The sequence below is a fragment of the Dermacentor andersoni genome, chromosome 9, assembly GCF_023375885.2.
Source record: "Dermacentor andersoni chromosome 9, qqDerAnde1_hic_scaffold, whole genome shotgun sequence".
NCBI classification, from domain to species: domain Eukaryota; kingdom Metazoa; phylum Arthropoda; class Arachnida; order Ixodida; family Ixodidae; genus Dermacentor; species Dermacentor andersoni.
In genome coordinates, this window is record NC_092822.1 from 129343870 (window position 1) to 129358724 (window position 14855).

General features: G+C 46.7%; 1 protein-coding gene across 1 annotated transcript in view; it reads right to left on the reverse strand.

The window, feature by feature from the left end:
- The window catches only part of LOC126529703 (multidrug resistance-associated protein 1-like), a 91768-nt gene extending 78152 nt beyond the window's left edge, over positions 1–13616 (reverse strand). Inside the window, exons 1-2 of the mRNA XM_072284609.1 lie at positions 13551–13616; positions 7503–7570 (exon numbers count right to left, since the gene is read on the reverse strand). Coding sequence (XP_072140710.1) covers positions 7503–7570; positions 13551–13616 — 134 coding nt within the window. The remainder of the gene's footprint in view (positions 1–7502; positions 7571–13550) is intronic.
- Between the last annotated feature and the right edge of the window lie 1239 nt (positions 13617–14855).

Here is a 14855-nt window from a genome sequence, read left to right on the forward strand (position 1 = left end):
CTTTATCAAGTAGCAAAACCGACTCGTGTTGTTATTTGAGAAGTTGCGTAACGATGCGTGGTCACCAGTCCCGGACAAGCGCGTAGAGCGCAGGACGCTGCGGTTCTAGACGTACTGCGCCCACCGTGGAAGGTTAGAAAAACGCCCCCCTTAGCACAACAGGGAAGTGGCTACGTGTCGCGGCTCAATTGATAACTGTAGAAGCGTCATTCAAAACACACGGAATTATTCTCCACTTCCGCCGGCGTTTTCTCTGCTTCCTTTTTAAACAAACGATGTTGATTCATAAATCTTTTCCCAAACAATTTTCCTTTTTCCTCCCTGCTCGGCTGTTGCCTTGGCTTTCTCCCTTAGTACATCGCTTAATTTCTCATCTCCTTGCGACTCTTGTTTCCAGTTGCCAATTTCGCACGAAAAGTGCTGTACAATAAGGGAAAAATCAGGCGAGGGAGCGGGTGACAGTCACATTGCTGATGGGTTGAACTGTTATTGCAGGGTCTGATGATGGACGCTGTTTCGAAATATTTTATTTTCCACCTTATCTAACCCGTATCGAGGATATATGCTAGAATATCAGCTTGGGCTTGTTGGTTTTTCATCCTGGTGCTAACAGCGCAAAACGCAGATGAGACACGAGACGAGAGGACGACACCACAAGCGCTGACATTCAGGTTGTTCATGAGGTTCATCATTCAGGTTGACATTCAGGTTGTTGAATGTCAGCGCTTGTGGTGTCGTCCTCTCGTCTCGTGTCTCGTCTACGTTTTGCGCTGTTAACACCAGGAAGATATATGGTTCCGAGAATCTGCCAGCGTCACGGCAAGCCGTCACTTGAGGAAATTATGAAGCAAAAGGGAAAGTTAAACGCAATTGACGTTTTCTCCGGCCACAACTCCTTCCACGAGCATACAGACAGCCGACCATGAAATGAATCCCTTCACTGGCCCCTGGATCAGTCTAAACAAAGATGGTTGAACTAAAGAAGCAACAGGGATGCGCGTGATAATTGAATAGATCGTGGCATAAAAACTCTGTTGCGTATTATAAATAAAATAAAATATTATAATTAAAACAGTAAACTACTCCCTGCCTGCTGCAACAGGTGGTCAGAACTGAATTGATTTTGAGTTAATCGCGCGGGCACCGAATCGATGAGAAAAGTGGCCTCCACACTCTAGGAGATGCCGGTAACTACCGCCATCCAGAAACAGCGAAAAAATTGACAACCATTCCGCTATGTGATGATGTAATGGCAGCGAAAGCTGACGACAGTCAAAGCTCTCAAACGAAAAGCAAAGTGTTTCGCCTTCATACACTGCGGTCTGGTGTTTAGGGCAGCAAAGATATTTAGCGAGCAAGCCACCTCATGCTTTCATATTGTTTTTGAGTTCGCATGTTCTTTCATAAAAACAGTTGTATGCACGTTTGCCGCAATAACACTACTATCACATCATTTGTCGCGAGGAGTCCCGCTTGCCATTTTCGCATGAATTATCGCGGCGCGATGATTTATCACCGCTCCTTCAAAATGCGTGCCACATCAACCGCTTATGTATTTTTCCCCTCCATCCGAGCTTCCAGCGTGTCCCGCATGCAAGGGACCATTCGAGTCATGTCACATAAGCGAGCAATCAACAAGCCTTGTATGCATAGTTTTCTCGACTCTTACGATCGCCATAATTTTTTGCTTGCAGTGACTTTAATAGCTCAGCACCTCGCTGCAGCTTCGTTTTGGTGTACGCTTGAAAATTCACACCGGGCTCAGTCGAATACATCCGGCCCAGGGACACCATGCAGTAAACCAAGTGGGCGACTAAATTGCTCCCTTGGGAATGAAACACGCTATCTACAACCCCACAATGAAAGCTTCTATCGCACTTCCAGGGAGCTGCGTTGGCTGCGGCCAAGGTGCGAAGGCGAGTCACGTGATGCCACTTTCTACGTCATAGCGATAGTAGCGCTGATTTCACCAGTGGTGGCCCCCGAGGAGAATAGCGATCTCGTTAGCAAAAGCTAAGTTACGTCGCCAGTCGTCCGTGTGATGAGATCGAGTATTAGCAAGGAAACAGCCCGCACACAGCAGATAACAATGAATACGGGTTGCGTAGCGGTCACGCTTGGTTGCGTCTCGGTCATTCTTCATCGCACCGCAGTTCAGCCAGTAGGCAGAGTCTGACTGAGATGATGCCGAGAAACATACCGGAGGCCGGCATTTGCTTTGAGCGCTGAATACTTCGCAGTGCCATTTTTTTGCGAAGCTCTAGCTTGCGTCTTCTTTTTTTTTTAGTCAGCGCTGTGTTTTCGTCCTGTTATTCTTGTGCGTCCGCGTAGTTGACCTTCATTACACGCTAACCACTACAGTGAACAAACTTCTGCTAGATTTGAAGCAAGTTTTTTGCTTCCGAGAGCTCTCGTGCATAGCGCCAACTCCAGTGGACAATGTAGGTTCCTATAGCTGCCTTGAAAAGTGCCAGCAGCAACCACCGTTGTACCCCCAGCTCTGCTTCAAAGATAGCGCCTTGTTGTTCCGGCGGCTAAGTCATGCGCGTCCGCACACTTTACCTCACGTTACGCTGTGGTTTCATACATATAATTGCCTACATGGGATAGAAGTCTTTGGAGGCAAGCCCTGTAGATATTGTGGTTGAGTGAAACCAGGTTCTTTCTGCGGAACGCATGTACTAAAATGACCACTGTAGTGGACAACATGCATGAGTGGAACAACACGTGCGTGGGAGTGTTGCGTGCACACTTCAGTCCTTGTTCCTTTCACTTTGGATTCCACTGTTTTTGTTGTTACGTGACATTTTCATGTAGTAACGTTTTAGGCACTATATTATCCAGCGAGCTAATGGGAGGAAACAATTGAATGGGTTGCCCGCAGCTGCTGCCGCAGAGAAATCAAGGCCACCTGCTCAAGCTATAGCTGAATTGCAATCGCTTGCGTCGTGGCAACGTCAATAATATTTCCTGTTAGGAATAAAGTGCACTACAAATACGTACGACGTCGGTGCGGCCAGATTGCTCTCCGGCGATGATGGACTGCAAGATTGCGTCGCGTTGTTGTTCAGCACGCATGTCGGTCATGTCACTCAACGCCATCACGCAGGTCACCGGATCACACGCAACAGGATCAGCGGATCCACGGGGCAAAGCGAGAGGCAGTCAGCGTCCTTGTGCAGACGTCCAGACTTATAGTCGGCAACAAATGAAAATTCCTGGAGCCGCAGTGCCCAGCGACCAAGCCGTCCTTTGGGGTCCCGGAGGGAAGACAGTCAGCAGAGGGCGTGGTGGTCTATAACGACGAAAACGTGCAGCCGCACAAATATGGCCGCAACTTTGGCGACAGCGCCGGCATAAGATATCACGCACTCGGTACCATTCTGCTGTTGGGCGAGAACAGCGCTAATGTCATGGCAGCTTGCGTCAGTGTGGACTTAGGTCGGTGAAGATGGATCAAAGTGGGCAAGTATGGGAGGGGTAGTCAGAAACGCAATCAGAGCGGCGAACGCGTGAGCTTGCTCAGCGCCCTATGAGAACGGCGTGTTCTTCTTTAGAAGATAAGGCAAAGGCCGAGTAACGTCGGCGAAGTTTTTGTCGAAACGGCGAATGTACGAACACAGGCCGTCGAAGCAGCGCACGTCAGAAGCAGAACGTGGCACAGGGAAACTGCGTACGGCGCGAACTTTTTCTGGATCTGGTTGGAAACCGGATGCGTCAACGAGGTGTCCCAACACGGTAATCTGACGGTGCCCGAATTGACACTTCATGGAATTCAGTTGGAGGCCGGGTTTTCGGAAGACAGCAAGAATGGCAGCGAGTCGCGTAAGGCGGCTGCCTAACGTGGGGGAAAAAACAATAACGTCGTCAAGGTAACAGAGACAGGTGGTCCATTTGTAGCGTCGCAGAAGAGAGTCCATCATACGTTGAAATGTCGCAGGATTGCAACGGGCATGAGATTGAACTGATTTAAGCCATCCGGCGTGATGAAGGCCGTCTTCTCACGGGCCGTTTCATCAACTGAAATGTGCCAGTAGCCGGATCGAAGATCGATGGAGGAAAAGTGCTTAGTTGCGTGCAAGGAGTCCAAGGCGTCTTCGATGCGTGGTAGTGGGTAGACGCCTTTTCGGGTGATCTTGCTTAAATGGCGGTAATTGACGCAGAAACGCCAGGTGCCATATTTTTATCACAAGGACCACAGGCGAAGCCCAAGGACTGGCTGATGGTTTTATGGACCTTTCGCGGAGCATTTTGTCTACTTCTGATTGGATGACTCTACGTTCAGCGTGCTATACACAATAGGGACGCCGACGAATAGGATTTGCGTCTCCAGTGCTGATACGGTGGTGACCACCAGATGTTTGACCTAAAGGCCTGTCGCCGAAATAAAAGATATCACGGTACGATTCGAGGAGGAGACGAATGTCTGTGGCCTGTGCAGAAGTCAGGTCAGGCGCAATCATCTTCGCGAAGTCATCCGTTAGGGAAGCAGAGCTGTGAGATTCTATTGGTGCTAAGAAACCGCTCTCGGCATTCAGACTTTCGACGTAAAATTCAGAAGTATTAGAAACGCTGGCCTAGAACATGTCGGCTGGAAGCAATTGATGGCACAGGCTGATATTCAGAAGCGGAAGAACGACGTTGTTATTAGTAATCGTCACCAGCGTATGCGGAAGAGCAACATTCTGGTTCAAATGCACGTCGATGATGGGGCGAAGGACATATTCGCCGTCGGGAATCTGTGGCTGTGCAGTCAAAGCGATGTAACTCACTGCCTCAGGTGACAAATACGCATCTTGAAGCAAACAGAAGTGTGGTGGAGCGATGCTTGGAGCATCGACGACTTGAGGCAGTGTCAACTGAAGAACGCCGGTTGCGCAGTCGATGAGAGTGGAATGATGGAACAAAAAGTCCATTCCAAGGATAATGTCGTGATGGTAGTTGTCGATCACCGCAAAGAGAACATAACTTGGGCGGCCGGCTATACTTATACGCGCAGTACGCATTCCATGTATAACCAGCACGCCGCCGTCGCCCACACGAAGCACTCGGGTAGTTGCTGGGGTGAGCACCTTCTTGAAACGTCTATGCAGGCTTGTACTCATCACAGATACGTGGGCTCCAGTGCCGACGAGTGATTGGACAGGCACGCCGTCCATTTGGACGTCAATTACACTTCTCTTTGTGGGCACAGACAGAGGATTTGCTGCAGTAGTGGGCAATGCAGCACCACTTCCGAGGGCTGCATTTCTTAGTTTGCCGAAACGGTGCGGCCAAAAGCCACAGTGGACGAAAGGCGACGTGGCTGCGGCGAACCGGAAGATGGGTGACGTGTTTGCGGTGAACGAAACTGGTGTCTTCGCGGCGATGGTGAGCGACTGTACCCGGTGTTCCTAGCAGAGTTCTCGGCGCTGTTAGACTCGGCGGGGGGCGAAAGTTTGCCGGCATTTCCATTAAAACGTCTCAGGTTGGTCGGCGTGTGAGGTGTTGAGGGCCACGAGTAGCGACGCTATCTGGCGACATGACCGATGCGGCGACAGGTGAAACATATCGGCTGGTCATCCGCGGTTCTCCCCTCAATCAGGTAGCTATAACGCGGAGCGAAGCGTCGGGGTGGAGTGAAAATTGTAGGAAGGCGTTCGTTGGCTCTGGGGTTGGTGACAGCACAGACAGAATGTAGGTCAAAGTTTTCAAGTTCCTGTCCAACCATGGCTTGCATGAGCAGAACTGAAAAAGGGGTAACATCAGGGCAACGCGAAAAGAAAGATGCGGGTGCCATCGCGTCCAGTTCCCTTCGAACAATTCGCACCACGTCCTCTGATGGCGACGCATGCTACTGTGCGAGCTGATCTTCACACGTCGAAGTAGCGGCAGTATTGGGAAGTCTGGTGAATGGGCGCAGGAGGCGTCGGCTTTTGGTCTGCTCGAATTGTCGGCACTATTTGATAATAGCGTCAACTGCAGAGCAGCTTTTGCACACGAGCAGATTAACGGTGTCGTCAGCAATTCCCTTGTGCACATGCCCTACCTACTCAGTTTCTGTCATGTCGTGCTCGGCTTTACGACAAAGCGCGAGCACGTCCTGGATATACGAAACAATGGACTCTATGGGGTATTGGGCACGACAGGCCAATTCCTGCTTTGCGGCAATTTTAAGGCCGGCTGGTTTGCCAAACAACTCTGTTAACTTCTCTTTGCATTGGTCCCAGCTGGTCAGCTTCCCTTCATGGTTTTCGAACCACACCTTTGCCGTGCCTCTTAGGTAGAACGTCAAGTTAGCTAGAAGCATAAGCGTAGGGTCAGATCTGTTGATTCCACTCACACGTTCGTACATAGTCACCCACTCTACAACGTTGGCGCCATCAGTCCCAAAGAAAGTTCGGGGATCCTTGGGTTGCACAACTACAACCGAAGGGGACAGCGATGTAGCGTGCGAAGGTGACGTTGGAAACGACAACGACGTTGATGCCGAGTGCTCACCGTCATTCATGGCGAGGACGATGATGCGACGTCCACTGCGGAGCTCCGTTTCCAGCCGTGGTATCCTGCACCTCCCACCAATATCTTACGGGGATGTTTAGAGTATAAGACTGTATTGACAATGTCAAGGAGAGTCAATTGGGTTAAAATGGCTGACTAGTAACAACACGCAGCAGCCAGCGTCTCGCGATCTTCTTCTTCTTCTCTCTCTTCTTTAACCCTTCCGTAACAATATGTTGAAACAGCGTTTCTCTTTGTTGAAAATTTATATTGCGCGGGTAATATGAATGAAGAATCTAGAACGATAATACCAGCTGTGTTAAGCAATAAGATTACAGTTCTGCCGCCTAATAACCTGCAATCATTACTCACTGAGAATCCACTCGCGAAATACCATCTTATATTTATGCTGCATGGCTTGTTGTGTGTGCTGCATAGCTCATGGGCTTGTTCTTGTCACGCCCCTCTTTTGTTGCTCTTCAGCGCAGAAAAGAGAATGCAAGTGCGCCTCTGTGCAACTTTCTACAAACGAAACTCTTCCGGCAGAGTGAACCAAAGTTGGTCAAGTTGGTTCTCAACTTGTAACTTAGCGCGGTTAAATCCACAGGGACAAGAAAGGTGGACAAAGACAAGCAACCTTTCTTGTCCTTGTGGTTTTTTTTATCGCGCTAAGTTACTAGTTCAATTATAGAAAACCAACTAGCCCAACAATCAGCTATTCAAGTTTGCTCTGATTAGTGACGAGGGCTGGTCAGCGGGGCATGATATGTACACTGTATTTGCCATCATATTTCATACCGTATCATGTCACATACTTTAGCTGGGATCTAGAAATCCGGCTCGTGCTACGCACTCCGTTACATTTCACATTACTTTTCATACTCGCGTACACTTTACCATGCAAACTCCTGAAACTCTCTGATCCAGTGTATCTGGCATATGTTAAGAGGAATGTTTTCTGTAATAAATAAAGTGGTATTGAGAAAAAATTGGGGCTGATAGAATCGAAGGAACTGAGTTACCTGTACATACTGACGACGAAAAACACGCCCACCGGAGACTTGGCTTCTTCGTCTTCTGGTACAATGCACTGAAACCAAACAATACGTAAAGGCTTCAGTTTTTGGGAAGGCCAATCATCTTATAGAAAAACTTGTATCACCTATACGCCACACGGCAACCTTTGTCTAACATTGTCAAACTGGCGTGTAAGGAACGTGACAAAGAGAAAACTGTCAGCAAGTCCCGTAAGCAACAATTGATGAACACGCTTTGTGGCTTTGGCTACTGTTAAAAAAACCCAAGTGACATTTGTAAACATTGCTAACAGTTGAAAAAGTAACGTCCACACATATCTTACCCTGAGACAAGGAAAAAGTTCACTCAAGAGACATCCAGGTCATGTGTTGACGCCGTGCGCCGGGGGGCCAAGCGGCTTCTGGTGACAGTGGGCACACAGTACACCATTGTTAATGTGTGCCTGCCCCCTCCCCCACCTGAACGGCACTCAGGTGTCGGCACCATTGACATCCCGGAGGTGCACCTGACGGCGGCCTCTGGCACAACCAAAGTTAGTGGGAGGGGAGACACACCACTCCAACTTCAGGCCACTGCCTAGGCAGGGCCATCCACAACTATGACAGGTGCAGCCAAGGCTGCCATACTATCAAGCAAAAAAGGCTCGCTGGACCCTGAGCCGGTAGGCCGCAGGGCTTCCCTACATCGGCAGAAGCCAAAAATCCGTACCCCTCCGGGTTCCCCGCGGAAACCCATCACCTCGCTGGAGGCGATGGATATAAGCAGTAGCTCGTCTCCGCAGCAGCGGCGGCGCAACGCCCTTGATTACAAAAAGGGAGGAAAAACTCCAATAACGGGCCCCACAAAACCGGGAGCATAGGTTTTGAAACACATCCGTCTAAGTCATTAGATATGGCGTTCCTAATTCACTGGAACTGTCGAGGAATATTTAAAAACAACGGTGACACAAAAGATATTCTTGCTGTATATTCCCCGGTTGTTTTGTGTCTCCAGGAGACAAACTTGGGATCAAAACATAGAAATATTTTAAGTAAATATAAAGTCTTTCGCCACGACCGAGAGCAAGCAAATAGGCTCTCCGGAGGTATTGCCATAGTTGTTCAAGGTAGTGAGGCTACTCGTGAAGTCAAGCTTCAGACTACATTTGAAGCCGTTGCAGTATCTGTAGTACACTTTAAAACAATTACAGTATGCTCCGTATATATCCAACCACACCTGACAGTAACACTCCATGACTCAGAAGACCTTTTAAAACAATTACCAGAGCCGTATCTGTTAGTCGGCGATTTTAATGCTCACTCCAATTTGTGGCGAAGCGAACAAACGGACACTAGAGGCCGTATTTTAGAAGACTTTATTCTCTCCAATTATATATGCCTGCTCAACAGGGGCAAACACACATACTGCTCTCCAAGCTCCGGAAAATGGAGCTGCATAGATTTGTCTCTTACATCGCCTTCTGTTTTTAATGCTTTTAAACGGGATGTCTTGGACAACCCGTATGGTAGCGATCATTTACCTGTTCTTATCAACCTAATATCATCTCCGCAAATCATTCCTACAAAACCACGCCATTGGAAGCTCCATTTAGCCGACTGGGCGCTGTTCAAGAAAATGCCAGCTTAGAAAAAATAGATCCACATAATTTAGGTATAGATGAACGTAATGAAATTGTCACAAACTACATTATTTCTGCCGCGCTCCTGGCCATACCTCAATCTTCTGGAGTGGTGAAACAAAACCACAAAACCTGGTATACAAAAGAATGTAGATTAGCAAAAAAGAAACAAAACAAAGCATGGGGAAACTTTCGAAGGTACTCCACGCAGAAAAATCTTCAAAAAGGCAAGAGCACAAGCCCGATATATCCGCCGTGGAACCGAAAAGACTTCGTGGCAAAATTACGTGACTTCCATAAATAGCTCAACCACATCAAAAATAATGTGGGAGAAGGTACGAAAGCTAGATGGTAAATACTCCCCTTTCACACATCCCCTTCTAACAGCCCCTGGTGAATATTAGGTGAATATTTTTCGGCAGTTACCAGCTCATCAAACTACGCAGAATCATTTCTTACGTACAAAAACACATCCGAGAAAAGAAGACTCCCTACAAGTGGATATACAAATGAACCATATAATAAATTATTCACAGTTCAAGAAATCAACACAGTCTTGTCCGCTGGTAAACGGACTGCACTCGGCCGTGACGGAATACACTATCAAATGCTGTCCCACCTCTCTGAACCTGCCGTGAAGGCACTCTTAAGTTTTTTTAATAAGGTTTGGGTATCGGGTAAACTACCCGAAGCCTGGAAGAAGGCCATCATCGTTCCATTTTTAAAGCCCGAAATACCACCAACATCTCCCAGTAGTTACAGGCCCATAGCGCTCACCAGCTGCCTCGCAAAATCCTTTGAAAGTATCGTGAATATGAGATTAACATTCGTGCTAGAAGCCCGTGAGACTCTCGATGTCCATCAGTGCGGTTTCAAAAAGGCATGCTCCACAACAGACCACCTCGTTCATCTTGAAAATACTGTCCATGAAGCCTTTATACACAAACAACAATGTCTTGCTATTTTTTTCGATTTAGAGAAAGCTTATGACACAACCTGGAGGTACGGAATTCTTCATGATTTGGCTGAACTTGGCATTCGTGGCAGGATGCTGAACTGCCTAAGAGACTTCCTGTCAAACCGTTCATTCCATGTACGCCTCGGTTCAACCCTGTCGAGAACTTTCATTCAAGAAAATAGAGTGCCCCAAGGGAGTTTTTAAGCACGACCCTCTTTGTTGTTAAAATGAATTCAATCAGTAAAACAATTCCAAGGTCAATTATGTATTCAATCTATGTCGACAATCTTCAGATAGCTTGCACGTCCTCAAACATAGCAACATGCGAAAGACAAGTGCAGTTAACAATAAATAAACTTTCAACGTGGGCTGACCGAAATGGTTTCCGGTTCTCCCCACAGAAAACAGTGGCCATCCTTTTCTCACTCAAACGTGGCCTACAGACAGATCCTATACTATCCCTGAACGAAGCGGAATTGCTGGTAAAAAGCGAACACGAATTTCTGGGCAGAACTTTTGACAGAAAACTGACCTTCTTGCCACACATAAAGAACCTGAAGAAGAAAACCTCCCAATCATTAAACATATTAAATATGCTTTCACATAAACGCTGGGGGGCTGATAGGACCTGCCTTTTAGACAGCTACCGCAGTATAGTTCGCTCTTGCCTCGATTATGGGTGCATAGTATACAACTCAGCTCGACCGTCCTACCTGAAGCAATTAGATCCAGTTCATAACTCAGGTCTGCGCCTTGCAAGTGGGGCATACAGGACATCACCCATAAACAGCCTATATGTCGAATGTAACGAACCAGCCCTCGCAGATAGAAGAGCCATGCTCACATGTGCATATGTACTAAAAACCCGTTCGCTACCAAAACATCTCTGCTACTCCATAGCTACGAAGTGCCCGTCTAAGCAGCTTTTTAACAACAAACCGAATGTGACGAGACCCCTTATTCTCCAATTTGAAGAAATTTGCCAGGAATTAGGTATTCTAGACACACTGCTTGATGTTGCCCCGAGGCCCGAACCACTGCCACCTTGTTACACCTTTCCTAGTGTAGGTGACTACACAATGACACAATTTCATAAAAAGCAAACTCCACGTCAACATATAATAAAAGAATTTTTGGCGCTAGACAAAAAGCACAATGAGCACACAGCATTTTATACTGACGGTTCTAAAACATCACTTTACGTCGGAAGTGCTGTAGTGCAAGATAAATGGGAAAAGGTAGTCAGGTTGCCTCTGTGCGCGTCAATATCCCCAGCCGAATGTCATGCCATTTCGGTGGCTGTATCAAAAATAGTCGAGATGAACATTCAAAATAGCATTATCTACATGGACTCGCTGAGTGCAATCACAGCACTGAAAGCCAGAAACGTAAGGGAGCCTTTAATAGGAAATATAATTCATAACATAATAACTGCTCAAACACAAGGGCACGAAATTAAGCTCTGTTGGATACCAAGCCATCAGGGAATTAGAGGCAACGAGAGAGCTGACGCGTGCGCCGCTCAAGCCTGCCATAAGGATGTCAGTACTGTAAATATACCCTATGCAGATTGCATGAAGTTAGTAAAAAACAAGCTTAAAGAAAAATGGCAGTGTACATGGAATCGCGAAGAAAATAACAAACTACATTTAGTAAAACCTATTCTAGAAGAATGGAGATCATGCAGGCATAAGGAAGGTTTTATAGAAGTAATCTTATGCCGCCTGCGCATCGGACACACACACCTAACACATAACTTTCTACTTACAAAACAAGGCAAACCCTTATGTGAGAAATGTGGAGTGAACTCACTGTAAATCACATTTTATTCTCGTGCACACAACTCGAACGGTGAAGGAAAAAAATATTTTACTGTATTTTACAATGAGCGCATTCCCTTCCATCACAGTCTACTTTTAGGACATAACCCACTTGTAGGAACTTCATCTGTTTTTAGTTTTTTGAAAGACGAAGCGATCCTAAACAAAATATATTATATCACAGAACTACTAATTCTAAAAATTATTTCCCAGTTTTCTCACGCATCTTATGATGCACCTCACCCATTTTCTCAGTCCTGAGAAGAAGGCTGAGGTCTTCATTTGGTTTGTTGGGCTTCTCAGAGTCCTTGTCCGGACAAGGACCTTCGCTGAGGATACCCAATTTTTGAAATGAATTATACCATGTGTTTGGCGCATGATAGCTTTAGTTGCTTATGTGCCATAAAACCCAATACAATACAATACAATACTTTCTTCCTGCAAGAAAGGTGGTAATTTATAGCAGGGGTGGACATGTAAGCACTCCCTGGATATTTTACTAGACGAAATAAGCAACATTAGCTAATTTTAAATTTTTAATGAGAAGCGTGTAATGAAATGGCAGTTGGTAATCATTGGCAAATGTTTCACAAGGAAACATTCGAAATGGATACAACCTCTAACTTAAAGCATGCTTGCACCAAGAATTCTATACAGTTTCGCCCGCAATACCAAAACTATGGGTCAGTAGCAGGTGCGGCACGCCTGTGCTTAGCAGTAGTTTATAAAAATACAACCTCAAAATCTGCAGTTAACTGCACTTATGCTCCAGATAAGAGATATCATGAATCTATATTGCACTGTGCGCATTACCTGAAACAACAGTACCTTTCGCGCAACTTTTGAGGACGTGTTGTCAAAACTGGTGCTAAGCATATAGTTTATATAAATGAATATTACTTTGATACCTCTTGTCTGCGATTTCGCATTTTCCGACTTGCTCTTTATTAATAATTTGCAGTTAGTGAACAATATTCCATTAATTTTTTAACTCCACTGTGTAATTTATCTATTGCGCATTGTCACTCTCTTCAACTAATCCAGCTGATGAGACACAATTGCACTGTGTGCCACTGCGGATCTTTTAAAAAATTAGTTTCGTTGAGCATAAATATTCCTGCATGCATAAATGTGTAGGCGTGAATGTGCGTGTGTGTAAAATTTTTTTAGAGAAAGAACAGGCGTTGATGGGCATTGCTGAAACATTATATATATCGAACCTTTGCCATCCTTTTGTTGACCCGTCTAAGATTAGTGCCTGCAGCTCGATCCGGAGAACAATATGTCGACAGCTGGCATGTTGCAACTCGTATACTGAACGCTATAGTACATAGGCGCAGTAGAATTGCGGCTCATTGGGGATGGCACACCGACTACGTGATGCCAAACCAGTCGCTGCCTCGGTAACTCCAGTGCATGTCTACTGTAGTGCACATAAGTAAGAGGATAATGAATGATGTTCAAAAGAAAAATGTTTTCAACAGCCTTGATAACTGAATTATTTTGTATATTCTAGTCTGCGTCAAGCGCGAATGTCTCTTGGCCTTTATATATTGAAACGGGAGTCCGGCGCCTTGAGCGGTTTCCATGCGGCACAAGACACACCCAAATCTTAGCTGTTCCGAAAACTAACTACCCCCGGACCCACTGCTACGCAGTACTTCTGCTTGCCCTTCTCTTCCTTTTCTTTGACTTGCGGCATTCTTCGTTACTGTTGCACTCACCACCCCCTGTCCCCTCGAGTTCGCACAGGGGTAAGACAGGAGATCAGGACAGGTTTCACGAGGGACGTAAAGATTCACCTCGCTAGCATGAGTAGGAAAAATGCGCTTGCGACGATTCTCATCAAGTTTGGGAATCGCGGCCAAACATAACGCCACTGGACCTAGAGGTTCCACAACATGGAAAGGGCCAGAAAACCGAGGTAAGAACTTTTCCCAGCGCCGAGGCAAACGCAGTGCCCATTGAACCGTGAGTGAATCACCAAATTGGAAAGAGCGATCAGGACGTAGCTGAGAAGTTGTATTGAACTGCGCTTAGGTGGTGCAGTAGTGATAGCTGAGCTCGGAGGAAAGCATGGTGTCGGGTCTCACCAGAGTCAACTTTTGCGGGGCGTTCTTCCAGAAACGTGTCGAAACTAAGAAGGATTTCAAGCGGTAACGTTGGCGTCCTCCCGTGACTTGATGTTGGAAGGTGTTTAGAGCGAAAATCGTAGCAGTGACGTAGTCATACCAGTCGTCGTGTGTGGGACAGACGTAGGAAGCGTCTTTGACTGCGCGGTTGGTGCGCTCAGCCGGTCCATTTGTTTGTGACTATTGAGTGGAGGCTGCATCGTGTTGTATTCCATGTTTAGGCGAGAATGTTTTAAAGGCATGTGACATAAATACCGTGCAACTGCCTGAAATGAGCAACTTCGGCGTGCCATGCCGCAATATGAGTCACTATTTAATAAAGGTCTTGATATGAGCGGCTGCAGAATCACGAACTGCTTGGAGTTCTACCCACTTCGTCCGGCAGTCCGTGGCCACAATACGAAATTTGGGCCATGGTTGCTGCGAGGAAACGGGCCCATGTGATCCTTTTCCATGATATTGAACGGTTCGTTGGGTGGGGCGATTGGTTGTAAGGGCACAGGTTGTGGGTCGGTGACGACCTTACGAACTTGACAAATTGTGCAGGATGACACGTGCAGGTAGCCATCGACGTGTATGCCAAACCACCAAAAGTTTTCCTTAATGCGAGCCAGAGTTTTCTGCTGAGCCAGGTGGCCAGCAGAAGGGGCGTCATGGCACATAAAAAGCATGGATGGACGCATGCCCACAGGAACCCCAGGTAGATACGACTGAGTTCCTGTACGTCGACGATAAAAGATACCATCTCGGACTGTACGTATAAGCTGATGAAAGTATCTCCAGGCGTCGCTTAGGTGTACTGGTATCAC